The following is a 22682-nucleotide window of genomic DNA, read 5'->3' as shown; positions in this document are numbered from 1 at the left end:
AGCCCCTTCCCAGCTCCCTCAGCCTCTCCTCCTAGCACTGACTCTTTCCCAGCGAGTTGCTATCTCAGAATAAATTTATCAAAACCTGTTTTTCTCATCTTACTGTGCCTTGGACATGTTGCTGAGGTCTTAAGTTGTGAGTCGGTCAGAAGCAATTTTAATTTACAGGTACAGGGATTGATATCCCCACTCTTGGTGTTCCACACTAAAGGCAAAACATTTTATGTTTTTATAATTATTTCCTTAATTAATTTCTATGTTTCTCTTTCTCTCACATCACAGGAATTGCATTTGCCACACCATTAAGGGCAGATTGCAAGAACTCAAATTCCATCTCACTCCTGCCAGTGAGATCCATCCTGATGTGCAACATCCATTGCACTTGGAACTGCTGGGATGGCAACACTTATTTACCTTTTGTATAAATTAATGGAAGATTTTCCTCCCCTTTTTTCTCTCTTTCATTTCTCCTCATTTCCTCTGCCCTGTGAATCCTTGCCATGCTCAGAACTCCAGGCTGTGCTTTGGAAAGCTCCAGGAGCCTGGTGCTGTCAGCAAATCCCTGCCCAGGGTATATTTAGACTGAGACATGCTGATTTTTTACTTTGGTGTCCCAGACAAATCTCTGCTGCCTTGGTTGATGTCCAGAGCCAAGGGCTGATCCCAGAAAAACAGAACAGAGCTGGATTTTGTGCCACTCAGTGACAGCTCTGTGAGGGGGTGTCACAGTGGGAACAATTCCTCCTTCCTTAGGGGCTGTGGTGGGAGCTGGGGAGGATGCAGCTCAGCTGCCAGGTCTGCAGGAAAAGGATGGGTTTCCATGGCCATGGGCTGGCAGGGTGAGGGGCAGTGCTGCTGTGTGGGTTTGGGTTTGTGGCCCCACTCAGAGGGACTCTGGGGCAGCGGCATCTTTGGGTTTGGCTTTGTCCCCACAAATGAAATGGGGCAGCTTTTGGGGCACATCAAATTGTCACCCCAGGCTGTGAGCAGCAGCAGCAGGGGTTTGGTGGGGAGGGACACTTGCAGCTCTTGCTTTACCTTTTCAATGCTCTGAAAAGGCTGCAGACCTCATGGTAAGTACTGGTCTAAGTGATTTTGAGTGGGTGAAGGACATTTCTGCTGACACCAACGCCCTGTGGGGCAGGACAGCTGTCAGTAAGGAAGGACTTTGCATCATTTCCATTTTTCATCCCCCATCTCTTCACCATTTGGCAGAGATTTGAACAGGTAACAGAAAAAAATGCTTAGCAGGAAGCTGCAGGTCCATTTTCAAGGCAAGCACAGTGCTGAGCTGTCACTCCAGGCTGCTGCTCAGGGCGGTTTTGTTCCCAATTCCCAGTGCCCACAGCTGCAGTATGGTCAGGGCAGCCTGGGGGTCCTTGGGCCCAAAGCACCCGAGCTCTGGAGGGCTCCTGGATGCTCCATGGCTCCTGTGCCAGTGGCACAGTTTGCCAGCAGGATCCTAAAGGCTGAAACAGCTGCTCCTGTCCAAGGGCTGAGGTCAGCCACATGGAAATGGCCAGGGGTGCCAGCCTATGGCACAGATCAGCACTTATCAAATAGAACTGTTTATAAGCAAACATTCAGAGCCATCTCACGTGTCACAGAATGCCAGATGGGTTTGGGCTGGAAGGGCCATCACAGCCCATCAGTGCCACCCCTCCAGGCAGGGCCATGTCCTGCTGTCCCAGCTGCTCCCAGCCCAGTGGGCACTGCCAGGGATCTGGGGCAGCCCCGGCTGGGCCGGGCACCTGTGCCAGGGCACGAAGGAGCACAGGGAGCCTCAAAGGCACTTTCCAAGCCTCCGATCCCACGGGTCCAGCACCAAACCAGGCCTGGCCCTTCCCACACGGCTCTGCCCCGCTCGGCGGCCCCGGGAGCTTCCACTGCCCCACCGAGGGGCTTGCTGCAGCACCGCATCCCACTCCTGGTCCGTTCCCCATTCCTGGGCCCGTTCCCCATTCCGGTCCGATTCCCCATTCCCGCTCCCATTCTCTATTCCGGTCCCATTCTCCATTCCTGCTCCCGTTCCCCATTCCTGCTCCCATTCCCCATTCCTAGTCGCATTCCCCATTCCCGCTCCCATTCTCTATTCCGGTCCCATTCTCCATTCCTGCTCCCGTTCCCCATTCCCGCTCCCATTCTCTATTCCAGTCCCATTCTCCATTCCTGCTCCCGTTCCCCATTCCCGCTCCCATTCCCCATTCCTAGTCGCATTCCCCATTCCCACCCCCATTCTCCATTCCCGCTCCCATTCCCACTCCCATTCTCCATTCAGGTTCTCATTCTCCATTCCATTTCCATTCTCCATTCCATCCCCATTCTCCATTCCGTTCCCATTCTCCATTCCGTTCCCATTCTCTAATCCCCATTCCGGTCCCATTCCCCATTCCCACTCCCATTCTCTATTCCCGCTCCCATTCTCCATTCCATTCCCATTCTCCATCCCTGCTCCCATTCTCCATTCCATTCCCATTCTCCATATCCATTCCCATTCCCCATTCCCGTTCCCATTCCCCATTCCCCATTCCCGCTCCCATTCTCCATTCCCATTCCCATTCCCCATTCCCGTTCCCATTCTCTAATCCCCGTTCCCATTTTCCATTCCGGTTCCCATTCTCTAATCCCCGCTCCCATTCTCTCATCCCATTCCCATTCCCTGTGGGGCCCCTCAGGCCGCGCCCCGCCCCCCGCAGTTCTCGCGCCGTTCCCGGCACCCCCCGCGCGCCGCCCGCACCCAATGGGCAGCGCGGGGCTCCCAGGGGGCGAGGCCAGGCGCGCCGGGGCCCCGCCCCTTCCGCGCGCGCGCCGTGACGTCACGGCGGGCGCAGCGCGCGTGCGTGTGCGCGTGCGCGCGGCGGGGGCGGGCGGACCGCGGCGGGGCCTGGCGGGCGCGGGGCGGCGGCGGCGGGGCCGGGCCGAGCCGGGCTGGGCTGGGCTGGGCCGGGCGGAGCGGAACGGAGCGGCCGCCGCGATGGAGCCCGACACGGTCATCGAGGACAAGACCATCGAGCTCATGGTGAGTCATCCCCGGCCCCCGCGCACACCGTCCCGCCTCTCTCGGCCCCCCGGCTCAGGCCCCGCCGGCGCGCCCGGCCCGCGGGGTCCGAGCCGAGCCCGCGCCGCGCCCGGCCCGGCCGCGCTGCCCCCGCGGGGCCATCCGCTCCTCCCGCCTCCGCCGCGGCCCGCCGGGGCGCCACGAGCGCCTCCGTTTCATTGAAAATAAATAAATAACAACAATGAAGCCCCGCAGGAGCTGAACCGAAAGCGAAATGCCCCGGGCGGGGGGTCCGGCTCCAGCCCCCACCCGGCCGGACGCCCCGCGGCCCCGGGGGCGGATCGGGCCCCGCCGCGGCCGCTCCGGGCCGGGCAGCACCGGTGCTGCAGCCCCGGTCCCGCACACTCGGAATTACCTAATTGGTGTATTGGTTATACCCCTAATTAACGCTAACGCCGCTAAATTCGCGTCAGTGGAGAGGCAGCCAGGTGGGAGCAGAAGAAAGAGCTGGTTTTTTGGGGTATTTTTTTCAATATAAGCAAATTAGAACTCTATAAGCAAATATTAGAGGCCCCTCGTTTTCCTGCCTTTAGGCAAGAATGAAATAAAGTTAGGCGCTGAGAGAGATTAGTAATCAGTAAATATCTTCTAATTTATTTGTTATAAGCATAATTGCTTTTTCTCCTAAGCCTAATTTGCTCTCGCATACAAAATTTAATTCAGTTCTCCACAACTGAGGGGCAAAATGCAAATAATTTCCCTTTAAGGCACTCTGAAGGTGAGCTGGGTTCAGTGGAGACATTGGTGGGTTTTTTAGCCAGTGAAGTTGTTGCTAAACTACCTGGTCCAGACAGTATGAACTTTCTTTAAACGTGCCATCTGGTCTCAAAAAGCAGAAATAGAATGAAAAGGAGAAAGGGGAAGCCTACAAAGCCTTAGTGGACCTTTCATTAATGTCACTGCTCACACCCGGCAGTGCATTAAAGGCCACTCCTGCCCTGGTGCTGTGACCTCTCACTGTTCCTGGGGGACATCAGAGCCCTGAGCAGGGGGACAGGGCTGGCCCAGCTCTGGGGATCCTGCTCAGGACCAGCTGCCCAGAGGTGCCTCCTAAACTGTGCTCTGGTGGCTTCTTCCCTCCCTGGGGCAGTCCCCAGCACTCCTTAGCTTTGTGTTCTGTGAGGTGCTCAAATAGCACTTGGAGCTGGAAGGTTTGCTCCCTGAAGTTAAAGAAACCCCCAGTTTTTTGTGTTTTTGCAAGTGTTCTCCCATTTTAGTGTCTCCTCTTTGTGGCTGGGTTGTATCAGGAGGAAGCAAATGGGACTGCTGCTGCTGAGTGTTGTATCTCCCCTTGCTGGAGCTGGGAAATGTGCTAATCCATGTAAATATCAGAGGGGTTAGTAGGAGGTTTAGTATGTAGTAGGAGGTTTTAGAAATACACTCTTCTCTCTTTCACAAGAAACAGATAAATATAAAAAATTGAATAATATGAACAATTAATTCTGAGGTTTCCAAGAGAAAATGGTGCTCTATACAGTGTAGTTGAATTTAGCGTTAGCCTTGGAGGAGGCTTGCACAGGATCACTTGTGTTTGAGTGCAGATGTTTCCCTAAAATCATTGGAAATCATTCCTGAATGAAGACATGGCGTGGTGCAGAAGGGAAGGTTCTGCAGGAGATTTGTTTGAATGCACAGGGCAGAAGCTGCTTGGGCTGAGCTCCCCGTTGGGGATTTCTGTGTGACCTGGGAACGTGGGAGGGAGTCAGTGCTGTGGGAAACATCCCAACCCCAGGCTCAGCCCTGCCTGCCACACCTGGGGGGATGCTGCTGTCTCTAAGAGTGTTCCACATTCCTACAAGATGTTTTATCTTTGATCAGGGACATGGAGTTTGGTGTACTTTTTCTCAGTCCCTCCAGTGCCAGGGATGAATCTGTAATAAATCCAGGAGCAAATGTGTGATGTGAAAGTTCTGAGGAGCAAATACACTGTAATTGTGAGGGGCTGATAAACAAGAGGAAATGTCAACATGTTAATGACATGGAAGTTCCAGAACTGTGCCTTCCATTGATAGATCATTTGCATGTATTGAAAGGAAAATCACTCATGGAAATAATACTGCTCTGTTTTTAAGGCTGGAATCTCAGAGAAGCATTTGAAGGTTTCAGAGTGACAACTTTGGTTTGCTGTGTGAAGTTTTAGCTGCTGTGTCACTCAGGACAGCTGAAGGCTTCCCGTGCTCCATGCTGCTCTGTGGATCCTGCACTGGTCATTCCCAGGGGGATGAGCCTTGGGTGGTGCCATTCCATGTGCAGGTGGTGCCCACTGCAGGGGTGAGACACCCCAGGGTTCACTGGGACTCCCTGGGGTGCCCAGGCTGAGGCTCCTGGCTCCTGGAAGTGCTGGGTGTGAGCGTGGGGACTGAGGGAGTAATCCAGAACAGATGGAGGGCCAGCCTCAGTCACTGAAAGGGCTCTCTCTGCCCCTGGTTTTGGTTTTCTCAGTGAAATTAGATAACCGTGACCTTTCTCCTCTTTTAAAGAGCCATCAGCAATGCTTTGTGACATAAGTTCTGTTACCTGCAGATCCAAGTTGTGTATAAAATCTGTGTTTAGTTGCATCAGCCCTGTGATTGGCTTTTACCTTCAACACCTGCTAAAAGCCTTGTGTTCTTCATTTGCCCAGGAAGTTTCCCATAATTATTATTTAGTGGTACCAGCAGCTTTCACAGTGAGAGGGCTGGGGCTCAGGCTGTACTGAGGTGGTTGTTACAGAGTACACCAGTGTGGTAAGTAGTTTGGGGGGCTTTTTATACATTTATGGGGTGACCTGCGTGCAGCATGAGGTGTGGATGGCATAACAAAATACACCTGCTCCTCCCAGGCTGCTGTAGCCACCAGGCAGCCATGGGAGATGGCTCCTGAGCAAGACTCCAGCTGGGTGGAAATTGTCCTCCTCCCTGAGCTTGTGACCCTCATGTTTCACTGTGGCCTTGCTGCCCGTGCTACTCCCCAAACACAGGTCCCTGTGCTGGCAGGTTCAGTTCAACATTCACTGCTCTGTGGTGGGAGCATGGAAAGGTTTAGGAAAGGCCATGCCTGGGAATAAAATGGGCAAGCACTTGTTCACAGTGCTGTCATTTGTATCTTGAAGTTATATATATGGACATAATCTTCCTAACACATAGCCTTCAGTGTCTAGAGTGCCTCCCTCTGGCTCTCATAAAAGTGTCCAGTGTTTAAATACCTCAGTAAATAATCAATGAAGAATTATAATTTAATATCTTGCCAAAAGTCTTTCTGTTTCTCCTGGTAGGACTTTGATGTGGGGTGGAGGTGCTCAATTCAGAGGTACCAGTCTGAGGAGGAAATGTTTCCCACAGACCTCCCTGAGCAGCAACAGCTCTTGCTGTGACTCACTCCAGGGCTACCTGAAGTTCCTTGGGTTACTGCAGCTGGACATGGTTGTGCCCCCAAACTATTTAAAGCTTAAAGTGCAAAATAAATCCCAGCATTCTGCTTGGAAGCTACAATCCAGTTGCTGTATATATATCTCAATAGTGCTGTGGCTTTTTCCTTCCCTTAGTCATTGCAAGCCAAGCAGGCAGTTGGATTTGTGGGATTTTTCTCCCCCCACATGTTCTTAGAGGAATCCTTCAAAGAGTTGACTTTTGTAGCGACACAGAAGCAGGCAATGATCATCTTTGCAGCTGAAACAAAGGAGGTACTGTTCTAGCTGAAATGTGACTGCTGCTTAATTGAAGCCTGGGAGTAGATGGAGTGTTAGTAAGGCATTTGTAAACCTGTGTGTAACCTAGATGTGCTTTCTTCAGCAGGATAACGATCTGTTTGCTTTGCTGGTGTCTTTTTTTAATCCTCAGTAGCTAAATGAGCAGAGTTGAGAGCTGCATGTTGGACAGTGAAGCATGCAGGGTTTCATACCTGGGAAAAGGCAGTGGCTGGAGCAAACAGCTGAAGAGGTGGTGGTGGGAGCATGTGAGGAAGGCACAGCCCAGGGGTGAGCCTTGGGCAGGGGATGTGAGGTGTGTGCTGTGGCAGGCTCTCAGAGTGACGGTCCCATCTCAGACAGTGCCTCGCAGGGGAAGGATGCACATCTGAAGAGAAGAGATTGCTGTGACTTTGGCAGTGGTGCAGAAAATGGGAAGGACGAGCTGAAGAACATGAATTAGAGCAAGGCACCTGCACTCAGAGCCAGGAATGGTGGAAGAAGTGGACAAAGAGTGTGGAAAGCTTTACCTTTTGGGAAGGGTTAACTAAAGCAATGGGCTGATGGAGGAAATGAGGTGGCAGAGGAAGGAGGCTATAAAGATGCTGCAGTGTGTAAAGGAAAGTTATCTGAGGTTTGTGGGGATGGTGGCAGCAGCCATCAGTTTATTCAAGTGAAGGGAAGCTGTAGATGTGCCATTTGTGGGGGAACTTCTGAAACGAAATTGCTTTTGGGCCTTAGTAAAAGGAAGTTACCAATTCTTGGGGAGACTTAGCCCTGGTATTTCACCAGAGGCTTTTTAAATCTCATTCAGGACTCAGAGATTTCTCACCTCCTGCTACAGTTACATTTTCTAACATGACAAAGTTCTCCAAGCTCTGCCCCGTGCTGAGCTAGTGAGGAGCAGCAGGGGAAGTTCCCTGCAGCCTGGAACACGTGCAGGGCTCCTCTGGGTGAGTGTGACTGGGCAGCTTGGGGCTCCATGGCTGTGCCTTGGAGTAATCCCTGTGCAGGTCCTGTGGATCCTGTCTCTGCAGGCAGCTGCTGTGGGTGCAGCTGCCCTCCCTGCGTGCTCTGGGGCTGCTGCTTTGAAGAGCCCGCGTGCCTTTGCTGTGTGTCCCTCAGGATGCAGAGCTGTGAGCACTGCGAGGATTTGGGTCACTGAGGAGTGTTGTGAGCAGCATGGCAGCAAAACAACCTGCCTTGTTACAAGCTGTACCTCAGAGAGAGCTGGCAGTGCTCTTTGAAGGATGGCTGTACCTTTTCATTTCGTGTCATGTTCTCTGAAACACCTGTGCTGTTGTTGGATCAGCTTGCCGTGTGTCTGGGCGTGCTGGTTCATTGCCGTGCACTTTGGAGGTCGCTGGTGCTTTGGCATTTCCCTGTGCCTGTCCCTGTGCAGCGTGCTCTGCTCAGGGAGCTTGCTGATGGCTTTCAGATTAAATGGATGTTGCAGCAAATGTGCCAATGCGAGAGGAATGATGTGTGGGAGAGAACAAGAGACCGTGCTTGTGAGAGGGCTGCTCCGTGACGAGGAATTTTTTTTGTTGCAGGGCAGAAAATGAATTGAAGGGAAATGAGAATATTGACTGAGTTGTTGAAATTAATGCTGATGGGTAACAATCCTTTCCTTCCAGCTTTTTCCTTGGGCGACGTCTTCTTTATCCAGTGCCACTGTTTATGTTGTTACATAATCTGATTTCGTGGTTTGGTTTTTATGGCATCATTATTCACAGAAAATCCACTTTTTCTGGAAAATCCCTTCCTTCCCCAGTTTATTGATGTATTTATGAGCTCAGTGGTGTGACATCTGACAGCCTACTCCATTTTCCTGTACCACTTCCACAATTTCTCAGTGTGAGCAATGCATGACCCAGAGCAGATAATGCAAAAATAACCATTGGTGTTTTAACAACCAAAAGCACTGACTCTTTCTGAAAACTTAATTTGCTTCTCATGCAGGCTGAATTAACAAGGGGACGTTTGAAGGCATGTTGTTTCTTTGGTGCTTTGTTAATCCACATCCCCGCAGGACTTGCATCCTTGTACTTCCACCCCAGGAAGTGAACAGTTTTGTTTGGGATCAAAGAGTAGCTCAGCTTCCTGGGCCCATTTGTAGGATGAATACAGATGGAAATTTGTAAGATGTAGGTAGGGACCTACTTGCTAGGAATAGGGAGTGATGTGTTTTCTGGGTAAAATGGCAAAAAAAAGCTTTTTGGGTCAACTTCAAGCTGTTGGCAACACTACGGAATTTTGGTTTGCTCATTGACTTAGAGGAGAAGAGAATCACTATATGTATAAATATATTTATATCTATATTCAGCATTGCAAGTTTGCTCTGAGTTTGATTCTGCTGAGGAGTTCTTGAATGTGGAGTTTTGGTACAAAAGTTGTGCCAATGTGCACTGTTTGCCTTTTTGAGAGGTGTGAGGTTGTATTTCAGCATGGTTTGCATGATGAGGCTGTTCTCAAGTCTTCCAACCTTTGCAGTGAAGCCAGTTTTTGGTTTTCAGACAAAAATGCCTGAAGGTCTTTGAAAATCTATACTCAAAATTTGCAAAACTTAGGAAGCTCCAGCTTGGACTTGATAGAGAATCTCGTTGGCAGTTCTCTTAGGGCAGGGGAGGACTAGCCAGGGAAACTTGTTATTCAGGCTGTCTCCAGCACACCAGTCCTTCTGGAGACAAAATCAGACCTGTGCTGTTACACTTGCAAATAATGTGAAGGTTTGGCTGCATGGAGAAGTGCTCTCCTTCCAGCACCCTGCTGGCTCTGCAGTGACTTAGCAAATCGGTACATTTATATAATTTGATAGCTGACTTCTTGCTGAGCTATATTGTACTCTGAAAATTCTGAGTCATATGCCTTGACATCCTAGCACTTTCCTTGGCAGCCTTAAAATCATGCATTGGACATGGTACTGGGCCTGGAGCACAGCTTTGTCCTTGAAATGCTGCCCTGAGATTGACTGCCTGTGCCAGAGGTGGAAAGCAGGAAATGCCCCACCATGAGTGAAGATGCTCCTCTTTGGGGGAGCTGTGGGCAGTCAGGGACAGTCCTGCCCTCATGGACAGTCCTGCCCTCATGGAGAGGTTTCTTGGCACAGCTGGGGACAGTTTCTCCCCCCTTCTGTGAGCTGCTGGAGGTGCAGGGCACAGCCGTGGAGGCTGAGGTTCAGCTCTCAGGAGGGGCTGCGGAGCTGAGAGGTGCTGGTGGTATGTTCTCTGAGGATGTTTTGTTCTCACTGCTGCTAGGGGAAGCTCTGGAGGCCATGGCCCAAAGTTTTTGAAGCTCTTGGTGGAAGTTTCACAGTTCTGTCTCTGTAGGCTGAGCTTTCTGTTGCAGTGGTGTCTGAGTTTTCTGCAGACCCCATCTTTGAGGTGTCACTGTTCCAGCTGCTTTAGTCACACTCTCACTGTGCTGCTGGCAGGACTGGCTGAGGCCTTTTATCTCCCTGCTTAGCAAGAGCTGACTGCTCCTTGTCCCAGCAGTAGTGTTCAGTGCCTTACTCTCTTCTGGTTCGAGATTGTTTCCTAGAGACTCAGCACTACTGCAAATGTACTGAATTCAGTGCTGCTGTTCAGATCAGGAGTGTCTTGACAACTCCATCTTTGTGCTGCAGACATGTAAGGCAAATGAGGTCATTTTGAGCCTGGAAACAGGGGAATAATCGTTGCAGTGAAGTGCTTTAGAGGATGTTTATGGCAGACCAGGAGGACTGCACTGAGCTGTTGTGCAAACCTGTGTTCCTGGAGCAGGCCTGTGAGGTGTGAGCTGGTGGTTGAAGCTTTAGGACTTGCTTTGTTATTTGCTTTGTAGCTTCTTCTCATCTTTCTTAATCTTAGCAAAATGAGCTGTACCCCAGAACAGTTGTTTGGGTGAGCCAGGGTAAGGGAAGGAGCAGTTTCTTGTCTGTAAATGCGTTTCTCTGTCTTAGATCCACCAATCCGACCACCCCACTAACGTAGTCGGGCCCGGGCTGGGCAGGTGCCTGGGCTACCTTGTCTCTAACAGCATTAGCAGTAATTGGGATTTCGTTCAGCAAAGAAGTAGATACACCAAGCTGAAGATGATTGGCTGCTCTCTTTTAACAGACAAGTCTGAGAAGGAAAACCCATTCGAATCCCCTTTCATTCTGGATTGGTGGATCTGAAGCCCAGAAACAAAGTTTCAGGTAAGAAGTCACCCTGTACTATATCTTGCTGCTTCTGCTTAGATGAGTTTGTCCGCACATCAGTCTTGCTTGAACTGCTTCGTGTCCCCCAAGTGTTAGGGCACAGGAATCAGCTGCTGAGCTCACAGTCAGACAGGGCATGGCAGGAAATGCAACAGCAGTTCTGGAGGGAATTGCCAGGCTGCTGTGGAACACAGGCCTGGGAACACCAGGTGAACTTGTGTGTGTGCAGAACCGGCACGGAGGCATTGGCTGCCACATCCTGCTGCTGAAGGGGAGAGCAGCCTTGCCAGACTGCCTTGGGCTCCCCGTGGAGTTCGGGGAGGTCCCAGCTCTGGGTTTTGTCCCTGTCCTCTGATGGGCCCATCAGAACTGGAGAGAACTTCTCTGCTTATTCCTAGGACAGTTTCCTGTAGCTTTTCCTGCTGAAATGCCATCTGAGATTGTGCTGTGGGTGTCCCAAACCCTTCCTGAGCTGTCAGTGTGGAGTTCTGGCCCCAGCTGTTTTTGGGACAGTGGGTTTATTTCAGACTAAGGGAGAGTGATTGGAGTCCCATTCCTCTGAGATTTGGGATGCCTGCAAAAGGATGTAGCAGCTTATCTTGGAGATGGGTTTGGGAGTGTTTGTGTGCCTCAGGAAGGCAGACTGGGTCCCTGGCTGGCAGGAAAATAAAGTGGTGGGAGTTCAGTGTCATTTCTGGTGTGAGTGGGAGAACTGCAGGTCCCAGTGCCCAGCCTCACTGTAACTTGGTGCTTTGAAGGACTTGGCAACTTATTTCTGAAGTCACTGAGAACCAGTGTACCTGGATTGCTGTGGGCAGTACCTGCAGTGGTGCTCAGCCTGTGTTCCCCTTTGTGGGCAGGAACTGCAGTGGATGGTGAGGCTCAGTGTTTCAGCTCCTGTAGCAGAAACTGCTGTAGGTGCTGTTGATCTCATGCATGGTTTTCATTCTGCATTTGTTTTGCTGGTGTGGTATTTTGTGCCAAATTATATTTGAGTGTAATTTTTAAGTACATTTATAATGAATTACTAGTGCAAAGGGTACTGTTGTTTCCTGGTTTGATTTTTCAAGTAGTTGAATTTTATTTGGTTAGGGTGGAGAAGTCTGTTTTAGTGTGACTCTAAAATAAACCAGAGGGAGAATCTAAGGGAAATACTTACTAACCTTAGACTGACTCATTTCTTGCATTCTCATCTAGTATCAAGTTGAATTTGTTCCACACACCCATCAGATTCACTTTGGAGTTAAAACTGTAAAATAATGTCTTTCTGTGGAATATTTGCTCTTCAGGGTGTGTCTTTTTCTAAATTGAGAGAACAGGGAGGCAGAAGTGAACTTGGCATCTTTAGTGATGAAAACTGAAAAGAGGAAATAATTTAAAATACACAGAGCAGGGGAAAAAAGAGGAAGCAAAAATGAGTGCTCCTGCTGATCAAGATCCTCAGTGTCATTTAATATTGCTTAACTTTTGGAAACATCAGGCAGCCTTAGGAAGCAGCAGTGGAGCTGAGCAGGTTGGAGGCTTTGCTCTTGCCTGTGTTTTTGATGTTACAGCTCAGCAGGTGCAGAGGGAGGCACTCTGAGAGCTGTGTCAGTATTCCTGTGCAACCTGGGGTGAGCAGCCCTGCCTGGAATCCTGGCTTCTGCCTGGCAGCCCAGGCTCCACAGGCATCAGAACATGGGAGTGCTCTACCCTGTCTTGGTTGTTGTAGGATTTATTGTTAGCTCTGTTTCCAGCTCATACAGAAGGGTCTGAGACAGCTTTTAACGTGTTAGACAAGTTTCAGCCACGTTCTTCTCTGTGTTTGACTCCCTGCAAGTTTGTCCCGTGTGATTGGCAGTGCTGGGGTTGTGTTCCCCACTCAGGATTTGCCCTGAGCTGCTGGCTGGAGATGTAAGTCCCTGTTCTGCAGGGGAGCAAGAGGAAGTGTTTTCTAGAGAAGGCCTTTTAGTGTAACACAGGGGTGTTAGTGCAGAAAGGAGCATCACACAGCTGTGGGAGTTGGGGTGTGTGCACATGAAGGAAGCAAGGGCTCATCTAAATGCTGTGTATTTTGGAAAATTGAGATTATTTCCATTAATGTTCAGAGTGACTTATGCAAACATCTTTGGATTTTCTTCCCAGTCCTTTGTATCCTCTTGGAAACGAGCTGCTGCATCTCATGAGTCTTATCCTGATGAATAAATTACAATGGAGTAAGATGGTTATTCTATTCAAAGAAAGCATTTAATCTTCTCTCCACTGAACCCATATTCCTTTTGTAGCATTGACTGTGTGTAGCAAACACACCCTTTGATCTTCAGGAGCAGAGTGGGACAGCGTTATCCATCAGCCTCCTGGGAGTTCAGTGTCCTATCTAGAGCATCGCTGTGGTAATGAGGAGAATTTCTCTCATCAATTCTTTCCCCTTGTCTTGCTTTACACTTCCTGATCCCTCACTTAGTGTTTTTCCCCAAATGCAAGAGCTTGTGTGCAGATCTCGAATGGCTGTTGGAGGGTTGTTCCATTGAGCAGGTTTTATTGTGAATGGCAATGATTTGGCTGAATTGATTTTCCTAATGGCACTGTGACTCAGCTATTGGTTGCCTATTTTTTAAGAATGATCTGATAGCAGTAAAAGAATGTTCCAAAAAATTGCACAAGTTAAAATGAGTTTTCCACTCTCATTGAGAAATTCACTTTTGCATTTGTAGCTCGTGGAAGGACAGAAATAAATGCAAGAGTAAATTAGCTCTAAACCAGCTTTGTTGACCTGGTAGTCCAGTTCTGCTGAAATTGGAGCAGATGGGCTGGAATGCACATGTAAAGCTCCCTGGAGTGTGGAAATGTGTAGTGGGGATGGACTCCAGCAGCCTTCTGAGTGCCCAGGCACAGCGAGTCACCCCGGCCTGGGGATGGCAGAGATGTGGTGGCACCGATTGCAGCTCGTGGGCACAGGGCCCTCCCCGGGCACAGCCTGGCTGTGCAGGGCCAGCAGAGGGGTGTGCAGGGCCAGCAGAGGGGTGTGCAGGGCCAGCAGGGGGGTGTACAGGGCCAGCAGGGGGGTGTACAGGGCCAGCAGAGGGGTGTGCAGGGCCAGCAGAGGGGTGTGCAGGGCCAGCAGGGGGGTGTACAGGGCCAGCAGAGGGGTGTGCAGGGCCAGCAGGGGGGTGTGCAGGGCCAGCAGGGGGGTGTGCAGGGCCAGCAGGGGGGGTGCAGGGGTGTGCAGGGCCAGCAGGGGGATGTGCAGGGCCAGCAGGGGGGGAGTGCAGGGCCAGCAGGGGGGGTGCAGGGGAGGGTGCAGGGCCAGCAGGGGGGTAGTGCAGGGCCAGCAGGGGGATGTGCAGGGCCAGCAGGGAGTGTGCAGGAGAGTGCAGAGCCAGCAGGTTGGGTGCAGGAGAGTGCAGAGCCAGCAGGGGTGTGCAGAGCCAGCAGGGGGGTGCAGGGGAGTGCAGAGCCAGCAGGGGGGTGCAGAGCCAGCAGGGGGGTGCAGGGTGCTACTGTGGCTCAGGCAGCCGTGCCTCTGCCCCCAGGGATGAACAGTGCTGGATGAGGTGCAGGCACTGTCCCTGCCAGCCTGGCTGTCCCTGCAGCTGTGTCACTGTCCCTGCATGTGCCACAGAGTTCACACAGCCCCTTGGATGTCCTGTCCCACCTGTGCACTCACTCCCAGCCAGGGCTGCAGCCCTGCTCTGCCTGGTACTGTTTGGGAAAAACACCAGGTAAGATCTGGAGGAAATCCCAGCCTGCAGACAGGAGGGAGTTGGAGTTGGCTGCTGTTCCTGCCCAGAGTAAAATAGTACTGAAGGCCTTGAAACAGTGATACTGCTCGTGTTTTTTATGTCTGTGTGTGGTTAATGATGATTTTTGAGGAGACCTGAGCTTGCCATGAAGTTGGAGGTGAGAGCATAAGGCTATGCCCTCAAATCCAAGCTGGCTTTTCAGAGCACCCCTTGGGCTGCATTAACCTGAGCCCCCAGCCATGGAGAGGGCTTTAAGTAGCACCACTTAACCCCAAAAATTATCAATATCAAGTGTTGATGGAAATAAATACAAATTCTGTTGGTCCAGGCCTAAATCAAAATTAATTAAGCAGGAAATCATCAATATTGAGTATCATGTGAGTTTCTGAAAAAAATTCACACTCAAGGTTGAGGTTATTTGGTTGTACCTTTTTTGCATGTTTTTGCCTTAAGACCAGAATTTCCCAAGCTCTAAACACAGCAATAAATTTGGATTCCCTAAATTACCTTGTATAAATAAAATGAATGCAGTGAAAAATTCCCTGGTCATAATTTTAATGTTTTATAAAACATACAGCCTATGTCTGGGTTATGTAAATGCTGTCGTTCTCAATTATGACACTGCAATATTGTCATGCCTGGGTTACAAAGGTGTTCTAGTTCTATCAGGAATACAGGCTGTAGGCATTTCTTGAGCAATTTAATGGGTTTTAGAGGATAAATGAGTGAGGTTTTTTTAAGGGATGCAAAAGTGTGAGCATTTCTGTGTGACAGTATCAGATGCACTGAAAAACAATTTCTGGGCATTTTGCACTGCTTTAACCAGGCTGTGCTGTAACCTGGGAGAAGTCTGGAGTGAAGGAAAACTTTGGATAGTTCAGGGCCTGAGAGGGTGTTTTTTATACCTCCATCCTAAAAGTTCCCAGCTACAAAATTGGTTTATTGGATGCACGCTGCTGTGTGCTTTGCTATTAAGATAAGAAGTTCTCAACATTTGAATTTTAAAGACATTGAAGCATCTTCCTTTTTGCTGAGGATTTGCAGGTTTCACTGGGAATGCAGCATTTTGTATAGGCTGCTTAAATGTGAGATTTAAGACTGAAATGTAATTCCTGGGGCTAGACCACCAGAGCAGTTCTTTGTGTATGGAATGAACATCAATCATCTAATAATAAAATCAGAGTAGGAATCTTTGCGAGCACAAAGCACTGAGGAGATCAGGATGAGGTTTGTGTCTGTTCTCCCCTTGCCCTGGGGCTCAGAGCCCCTCTGAACTCTGCAGGCAGGACCTGCAGGTGCCCCCAGTGAGAGGCACTTCCAGCTCTGCACTGCTAATTACCTCATCCCTTAAAATTCCTTAAAAACACTTCCAGCTGGCCCTATCTTAACCTATGCACTTCTGTTCTCTGTGTCCTCATTGAATTCTGTGCCCCTTGGCCACTGGCACTTTCCCCTGCCCAGACTTTATTAAATTGTGCTGCACCTCCCTGAGCTCCTGGTGAAAGAGGGACCAGTGCAGAGCTGAGCCTTTGGAACATGTGAAGCTTCTATTCATGGCAGGGTCAAGCAATAACATGTCAGGGAAGCACACAAATATTTGCACGTTCCTGTTTGGGTGTGAAGTGGGACACAATATTGAATTTGTAGCATTGTGCAATAGCAGTGCTGCAGCTGAGTGTCCTGGGAGGTTTTGTCAAGCCTTTCATGCTGGGTTTCGTAATTCTGTGAAAAGGTTTTTTTGTGCCTTAACCCTGCCATGGAAATGGCCTCCTGTCTAATGCATTTTGAATTAAATTTTTAAAAATGTTCTCAAGTTACCCATTTTTCTCTTCAGCACTTCAAATTCAGTTTATTTAGCTAGAGTAGTTCCTAACCTCCCTCACATAATAACCTCAAAACCGGTGATTTTTAGCTTATAATTTGTGGACACTTACAGATATTAAATTCATTATGAACATTATACTCAGCTTTGTAGACCTGATCTGAACATCTCAGGAGAGGCGTTTGCTTATTTTTTATCCATTTTTTATTAAGTCATGTGAACAAAGTGACTTTTTTTTTTACCAGACCTGTATGCTTAAAAATGTTTTTGGGCTTTAATCAACACCTGCAGCAATTTTTCTGGTTCAGTGTTGCAGGACCACCATGAAGATATTGTCCTAAATAGGAACAAAGAATGAAACAGATTGGAAAGGGAGTTTCTTGGATTATACACCCTTGATTTGAAAAACAAACCTATAAAAAGTGTGTATCTTCAATCAGTGGGTTTTAACAGTACATCCCATCTTTTTTTTAAGTATGAAAACCTCTTTTTTGGTTTGCTGTCTCGTTGAAGTTAAGGTAGTTTCCCTCTTGTCACTGTTTGAATGTCTTAGAAGTGTCCTGGGAATTAAATTTCCAATGTTAGTGTGAGGACAAGTCAGAGTGAAGTACTGCTAAGTAATTACAGATGGACTGAAATAATTACTTTATAGCTAAATCCCCTTTCTCTAACATTAAATAAACTTCTAAAAAGTCTTAGTGATTAAAAACTGTGGGTTTGTTTTGCTGTTAACAAGAGAATAATACAATAAAATGTAAATATGACTATTTTTAGTCCTGTCCATTAGAGAGATGCTCCCACTCTTGCCATTGCACAGGACATCCCTGTGGAATCAGCACCTTCCTCTGCAGAAGAGGGAATTTCAGTGTTTTGGTGCTGCTGGGGCATTCTTCTGCTGGTTTTGCTGTAATTTCTCTCCTTAGCAGGGAGATGAGAAGATGAGTCTTTCTTTTGTTTTATAATCTATGAAACCAAAAAAAGAGTTTTTAACCCTTCAGGTGCTCTGGGCTCTCTCCTCCTCCTCGATCCTGGCACGAACTGCTTTCCATGAGGCTTCACCTCCAGTTATTCCACTTGCAGCTTTGACCTGTGTTGGGCTTTTCTTTTTAAGTTTTGCTGTTTGTTGTAACTAAATTGGAAGCCTGTGTGGAAAACAGTGAGCGCTCAGTCTGTACCAAGTATTGGAGCTGGGTTTGTGCGCTGCTTGATGCTGAGGAATTGAATCTTTTTTCCCAACTTTATCTGTTGTATGTACTGCTCTGTCCTTAACAGGAACTGGGAACTAGTATTGGGGGTTACAAAAGTTTTGGGGAGTTTGCATTAAATTTATTCTGCTTCAGGGAAACAAAAAAAAGAAAGAAAAGTGATCTCCAAACTTTCCCCAACTTCTCGTTTCAGCAGTGGGGAATTTGGTATTTAAGCTTGGTGGCAGGATGAGCAGTGAATGTAGCCAGGGGATAATTGGGCTTTAGGATATCTTCAACTTTAATCCCAGCATTTTTCCCCAATTCATTAGGATTCCTTGACTGAGCAGAACTTGGTCATGCAATTTGAACTTGGCTAGGTGGGTTCCTCTCTAAAACGTGTTCCCACTGCCAGTGCAGAATAAAGAACCACAGTTTGGGAAAGCTGAGACGCTGAGGAGTGCCAAAACTTAATTCCCAAAGCTCCTCCAGGTGGGTTCTAAAGCCTTGCCACCCCCATGGCACCTCCTGTCCCGAGGGGGACTGTGCAGGGCACAGCTGAGCAGGGATTTTGGGTTGCTGGGTGAGGCCTCTGCCCCAGCAGCTCTGCTGTGGGCAGCAGGGTGGGTGAGCTAAAACTCTGCTGCTGGCAGTCAGCTAAAACCTTCAACTGGGCACTAAAGGCTCGAGGTTCCAGAGGGGAAAAAGGAGTCAGGCCAGGGGGATGGTTTGTCCTGGGCAGGTCAGGGGGATGGTTTTTCCTGGCCAGGCTAGGGGGATGGTTTGTCCTTGGTTGCTGCCCAGATCTCCAGTGGTTATTTTCCCCTTGGCCTTCAGTGTGATCAATGTAGAAATAACACAGATAAGTACCCACGTTAACATACTAATGAGTTGCCTGCCTTGAGTGATTTGTTGTGGCATCTAACTGCTTCTTCTCTTCCTTCCTTTTTGTCACCCTGCAGTGTTCTGTGCCAAGGTCTTTGTGGCTAGGCTGCTCCAACCTGGTAGAGAGCATGTGCGCACTGAGATGCCTGCAGAGCATGCCCAGTGTCAGATGTCTCCAGGTGCCTTTCTTCTTTCTTGTTGTAAATGTTATGCTGTTGAACTTGTGTTAAACTCTCAGGACTCTGTTTAATCAAATTGTTAAGTCTGCTAAATGTTTTTTGTGCATCCTTTTTTGAAATCTTCTACTTAACTGCACTGTAGGAGCGACTCTTTAAGGGCTGTATGTGCAGCAGGGCTGGGGAGATGAGCTCTTGTGTTTTATTGCCTGTTTACTCAAGTTGTGATATCAGTAGCATAGTTCTGCATGTTGCCTGCTACCTTTTGCTTTCTTGTTTAACTTAAAAGTAACATAATGAGCTTTGCCATTTCTCTTGAATTGCAATGAACTGACCAGCCTGTGATATTTGTGTGATTTCATTTAGAAAGGATAAGCTTTTTATTTACTCCTAAGCGTGGTCCTGGGTGTAGCCTTACCTTAGTCTGTGCACGTGTTTGAATGCAGAACAGTGAGCATGGAGTCCTGGGCCCTTGGGGTTGCTCTGTTAACTCAGTTTTTTAACTTTTAAGAAGTGAAAAACGAGGGTTGGGGAGGGGGAGGTTGGTCTGCATAGAAAACCACTAAATCCAAAGTTCTCTGTTGTTTTTCTTCTAGTAAGCTGTTGGAGCTGAGCCTGCATAATTTATAGATGGGGAATTGCTGCTTCATTGGTTTGGGAGGGATTGAAAATGATAAGAAGGGAGCTTTTGGGACCAGTTAACAATGTTGAACTCCCAGGGTATTTACCTTGGAAGGAAAATGCTGAAGAACATGTGTAGTAACTGTGTGGCACTTCCCAAAGTGTTCCTGGATGTAACATTTTTAGCAGAACACAAGGATTATTTAACATCAGTCTGTTTGGTGACAGAAGATCATTATTCAGTGGTTCAGTCTTTCATGTGTATAAAATGAGTACTTGAAAAATTTGCTTTTTGTGAATGAAAATGAAGAGTTGAGTTTTGTGTGTCACTCCATTTGAGGTCAGCCACTGGAGAACATCAGTGTCTTACCTTGGAGAGTAACCAGTTATTTTAAAACTTCTCCTCTCACCTGCAGAATGTGGCCGCTTGAAATTCAGCAAATCTGAATTTCAGAACCAGAAATTCCTTCATAATTTTTGTTAAAATACAAATTTGTTTTTATCATTTGAATCGTTTATGTTTCCAATTTTGAAATAGGATTCAAAGAAAGGACAAAAATGCATGTCCAAGACAAGCTCATGGATGGCTAATTCAGTTTTATAGAAATTAACAGTCTCTTAGAGAAGAGTGCCTGCAGTCATGCCAGGGCAGAGTCCCAGAGGTTTGGTGTCTGTCTGGGCAATATTTGCAAGCTACTTCTAATTCTGACAGGGTGGGATTGTTGGGGTGTCTGGGGGGCCAGGGGCTGGACTTTGATGATCCTTGTGGGTCCCTTCCAGCTCAGGATATTCCATGGTTCAATGAAATATTGTGCCAAAATAAAGGCTTTGTGCTTTTTATTAAGCTTTGATTGTTTTTGTAGAGCTGCAACCAGAGGAGGCTTTGAGATCTTTGGAAGTGTCTCTGAAGGATTATTTAAAAAAAAAAAAAGTTCTCCTTTTGGGTGTGTGACTCAGTGATGCCTGAAGGGGAACTTGGAAGCAAAAGTGGCACCAGCTGCTTTCCCCATTTATTATTTTTGGCACTGTGACTTGCCCTTGGTTGTTTCCTGAGCTCTAAGTCCACATAGAAATCAGGTGGGGCACAGGTAGCAGGAGCTCCTGGTTCTGTGGCACACATTCAGGGTGAAAAGACTAATAGGAGGTGCTGGGAGGGACGTACGGAAGCTCTTGATTCACAGAAGTTACCTGGGATTGTACCTGCTGTGTGTGGTGTGTGTAACCAGGAGCAGGGCAGAAAGGGGCAGGAGCATCTTCACTCTGGAACCTTGGAGGATCTCTTCAGGAAGGGATTACTCAGTCCTGGGCCTTTTTCAAACCTTCAGGCTTCAGCTGTCACCTGAAGGAAGAAGCAGGATTGGGTTTGCTCTGCCTTTCCATGATGTTGTTAAAACACCATCCAACCTAACCAGGCTGTTTCAAATCAAGCTGAAGCATTTCAGCAAACCCCCTCTGCCCAGGGACTGGGGCAGGTGTTCAGTTCTCAGTCTGGGTGTGTATTCTGGGCTTTTCCTCATGCACTGAGATACCTTCAGAGTGCCTGCAGTTTACTGGAGAAGTATTTGTTTTCTGCCTTCTGTGAGCTATTAGTGAATGCAGAAGAGGAACAGGTAATTTATTAAAAAGTATTTATTCCTATTTGTGGTACTTGAGGTTTGCTCTGATCTACTCTGGCTTTTGGTTTAACTGATATTATTAGGAAATAAAGTCCCTGACACTTAACACTTGTTTCTGTTGCACGGAGAAGTACATATTAAATGCCAGTTCATAATACTCCAAACTGCTACAAGGCCTTGGTCTTAACTGCCTAGTTACCTTTAATGATGTTTGTGTGCAGGAGCTCCTGTTTTCATGTGCTTTGATATGGATTTCTCTGCAAGATTAAAATCACAACCCTTGTTTAGGTCTTTAGAGAAACTGGTTCTGTAGCAGGTGTGTGATGCAACCCTGCCCCTTCCATGGCTTCATCCTGGGAGTGTGGCAGGGCTCTGAAGGTGTTTGGTGCTGCTGATTTGCGAAGTGGCTCCGGCTGGGCTGCCAGGCAGGGCTCTGGGCTCTGAGTAAACATCTCCAGTGTGAAGGCAGCACTGCTCATTAGGCTGCACAAGATAAGAGCCCAGGCATGGCTTTGAATTATTGTGTAATGTAGGAGGTGATGAAATAAGTCTTGGGAAATGAATTATTAGAGAGATATAATGAAATTAACCCAGTAACCAAATACTGCCCCACCAAGTTTCTTCACTAACAGCAGTTATACTTCTCTTCCACTTCTATTTTTAAAAAAAAGATCTTATCTCTCTCCTGAAACTCTGCCTAGGTTTTGTCGTGCTTATTTACACTCTCCCAAGATCTTTGGGGCTCTTAGAAAAGGTTCTTTTCTACATCTTTCCATCTATTCTTGAAGTTTTCAGCTTAATTGCATGTAGTGTCCTGTTCCTCTTTCCCTGTGCTCACACATGGGCTGTGTGGCCTGGAAGCTTTAACACATTGATTCCCTGCAGGAACAAGAAATGTCTCCCTTGCCCAACTGCCGTGGGAGATGGCAGCTCCTTCCCCACAGCAGAGCCTGACACTCCTGCTGTGGCTTTTGGAGGCTTGAGTCTCCCCTGAGTGCTCCAAACTTGTTCTCCCAGTGCTCCTGAGGCTGGGGTAGCACCCCTGACTCTGTCCTTGCTCCTTGGCCTCTGCCCAGCTCCACAGGCACTCCTGGGTCTGCATTTTCCTTTCCATGGAGTCCTGTCCCTGGAGGCAGCACTCAGTGCTCTGGGTATCTAACATGGAGTTCCCTTCTTTCACTTTAAACACAGAAGCTTCCAGAAGGAAGTTTATCTTTCTATTTAGTGATGTTACAATTTAGCATTAACTTGCTTAAGCTTCTGTTTGTTATTCTTTACTAATTTTGAGCTTTTGTTGATGTTTCTATTCTGATACCAGAGGGAAGCACAACAACAGAAAGTGTAGTTGGAAAAACACAGCTGAAAGCAAAAAATTGGACATGGAAACTTCTTGATCCTCTTTTCCCAGTGTGAATTCAGACACAGACCTGATGCAGTTTTCGTAAAATGACAGTGAGTGCTGGAGATGGGCTCTGCTCAGACCTTGTGCTCCAGAGCATGAAATCACAAATGGGAAATGATGAGTGGCCTGTGGCTCTGGAGCCTGCATCCCCTTGGAAATGTTATTCTCTGCAGCTGTTGAAATGAGTTGTCATAACCAGACAACTGCTTTGCTGCTTCTCTTAGGTCTGAAGTCATTTACAAATACCTCTTTGACATTTTTTCTGGTATTTTGCCTCAAAACAGTGGAACTGGTACCATTTCTTTTTGGAAACAATCCAACAGATCCATTAAAAATAAATGCATATTTGATT

The 22682-nt window shown here is 48.0% G+C and overlaps 1 protein-coding gene across 5 annotated transcripts in view; it reads left to right on the top strand.

Moving 5' to 3' along the window:
* The first annotated feature begins 2922 nt into the window (after nucleotides 1-2922).
* Nucleotides 2923-22682, top strand: part of FBXW11 (F-box and WD repeat domain containing 11) — a 56938-nt gene continuing 37178 nt past the window's right edge. Inside the window, exons 1-4 of one of the 5 annotated variants that reach the window (XM_033073061.1) lie at nucleotides 2932-3019; nucleotides 10820-10899; nucleotides 13167-13274; nucleotides 18593-18694. In XM_033073061.1, the coding sequence (XP_032928952.1) occupies nucleotides 18644-18694 (51 nt within the window). In that variant the 5' untranslated portion in view covers nucleotides 2932-3019; nucleotides 10820-10899; nucleotides 13167-13274; nucleotides 18593-18643. Of the gene's footprint in view, nucleotides 3020-10819; nucleotides 10900-13166; nucleotides 13275-18592; nucleotides 18695-22682 lie in introns of all 5 variants that reach the window. The other 4 variants (XM_033073060.1, XM_033073059.1, XM_033073063.1 and 1 more) reach the window with 4 other exon arrangements.

This window comes from Catharus ustulatus, chromosome 15, assembly GCF_009819885.2.
Source record: "Catharus ustulatus isolate bCatUst1 chromosome 15, bCatUst1.pri.v2, whole genome shotgun sequence".
Taxonomy (NCBI): domain Eukaryota; kingdom Metazoa; phylum Chordata; class Aves; order Passeriformes; family Turdidae; genus Catharus; species Catharus ustulatus.
Note: the sequence above shows the minus strand (reverse complement) of the source record. Positions and strands in the feature narration are given on the sequence as shown.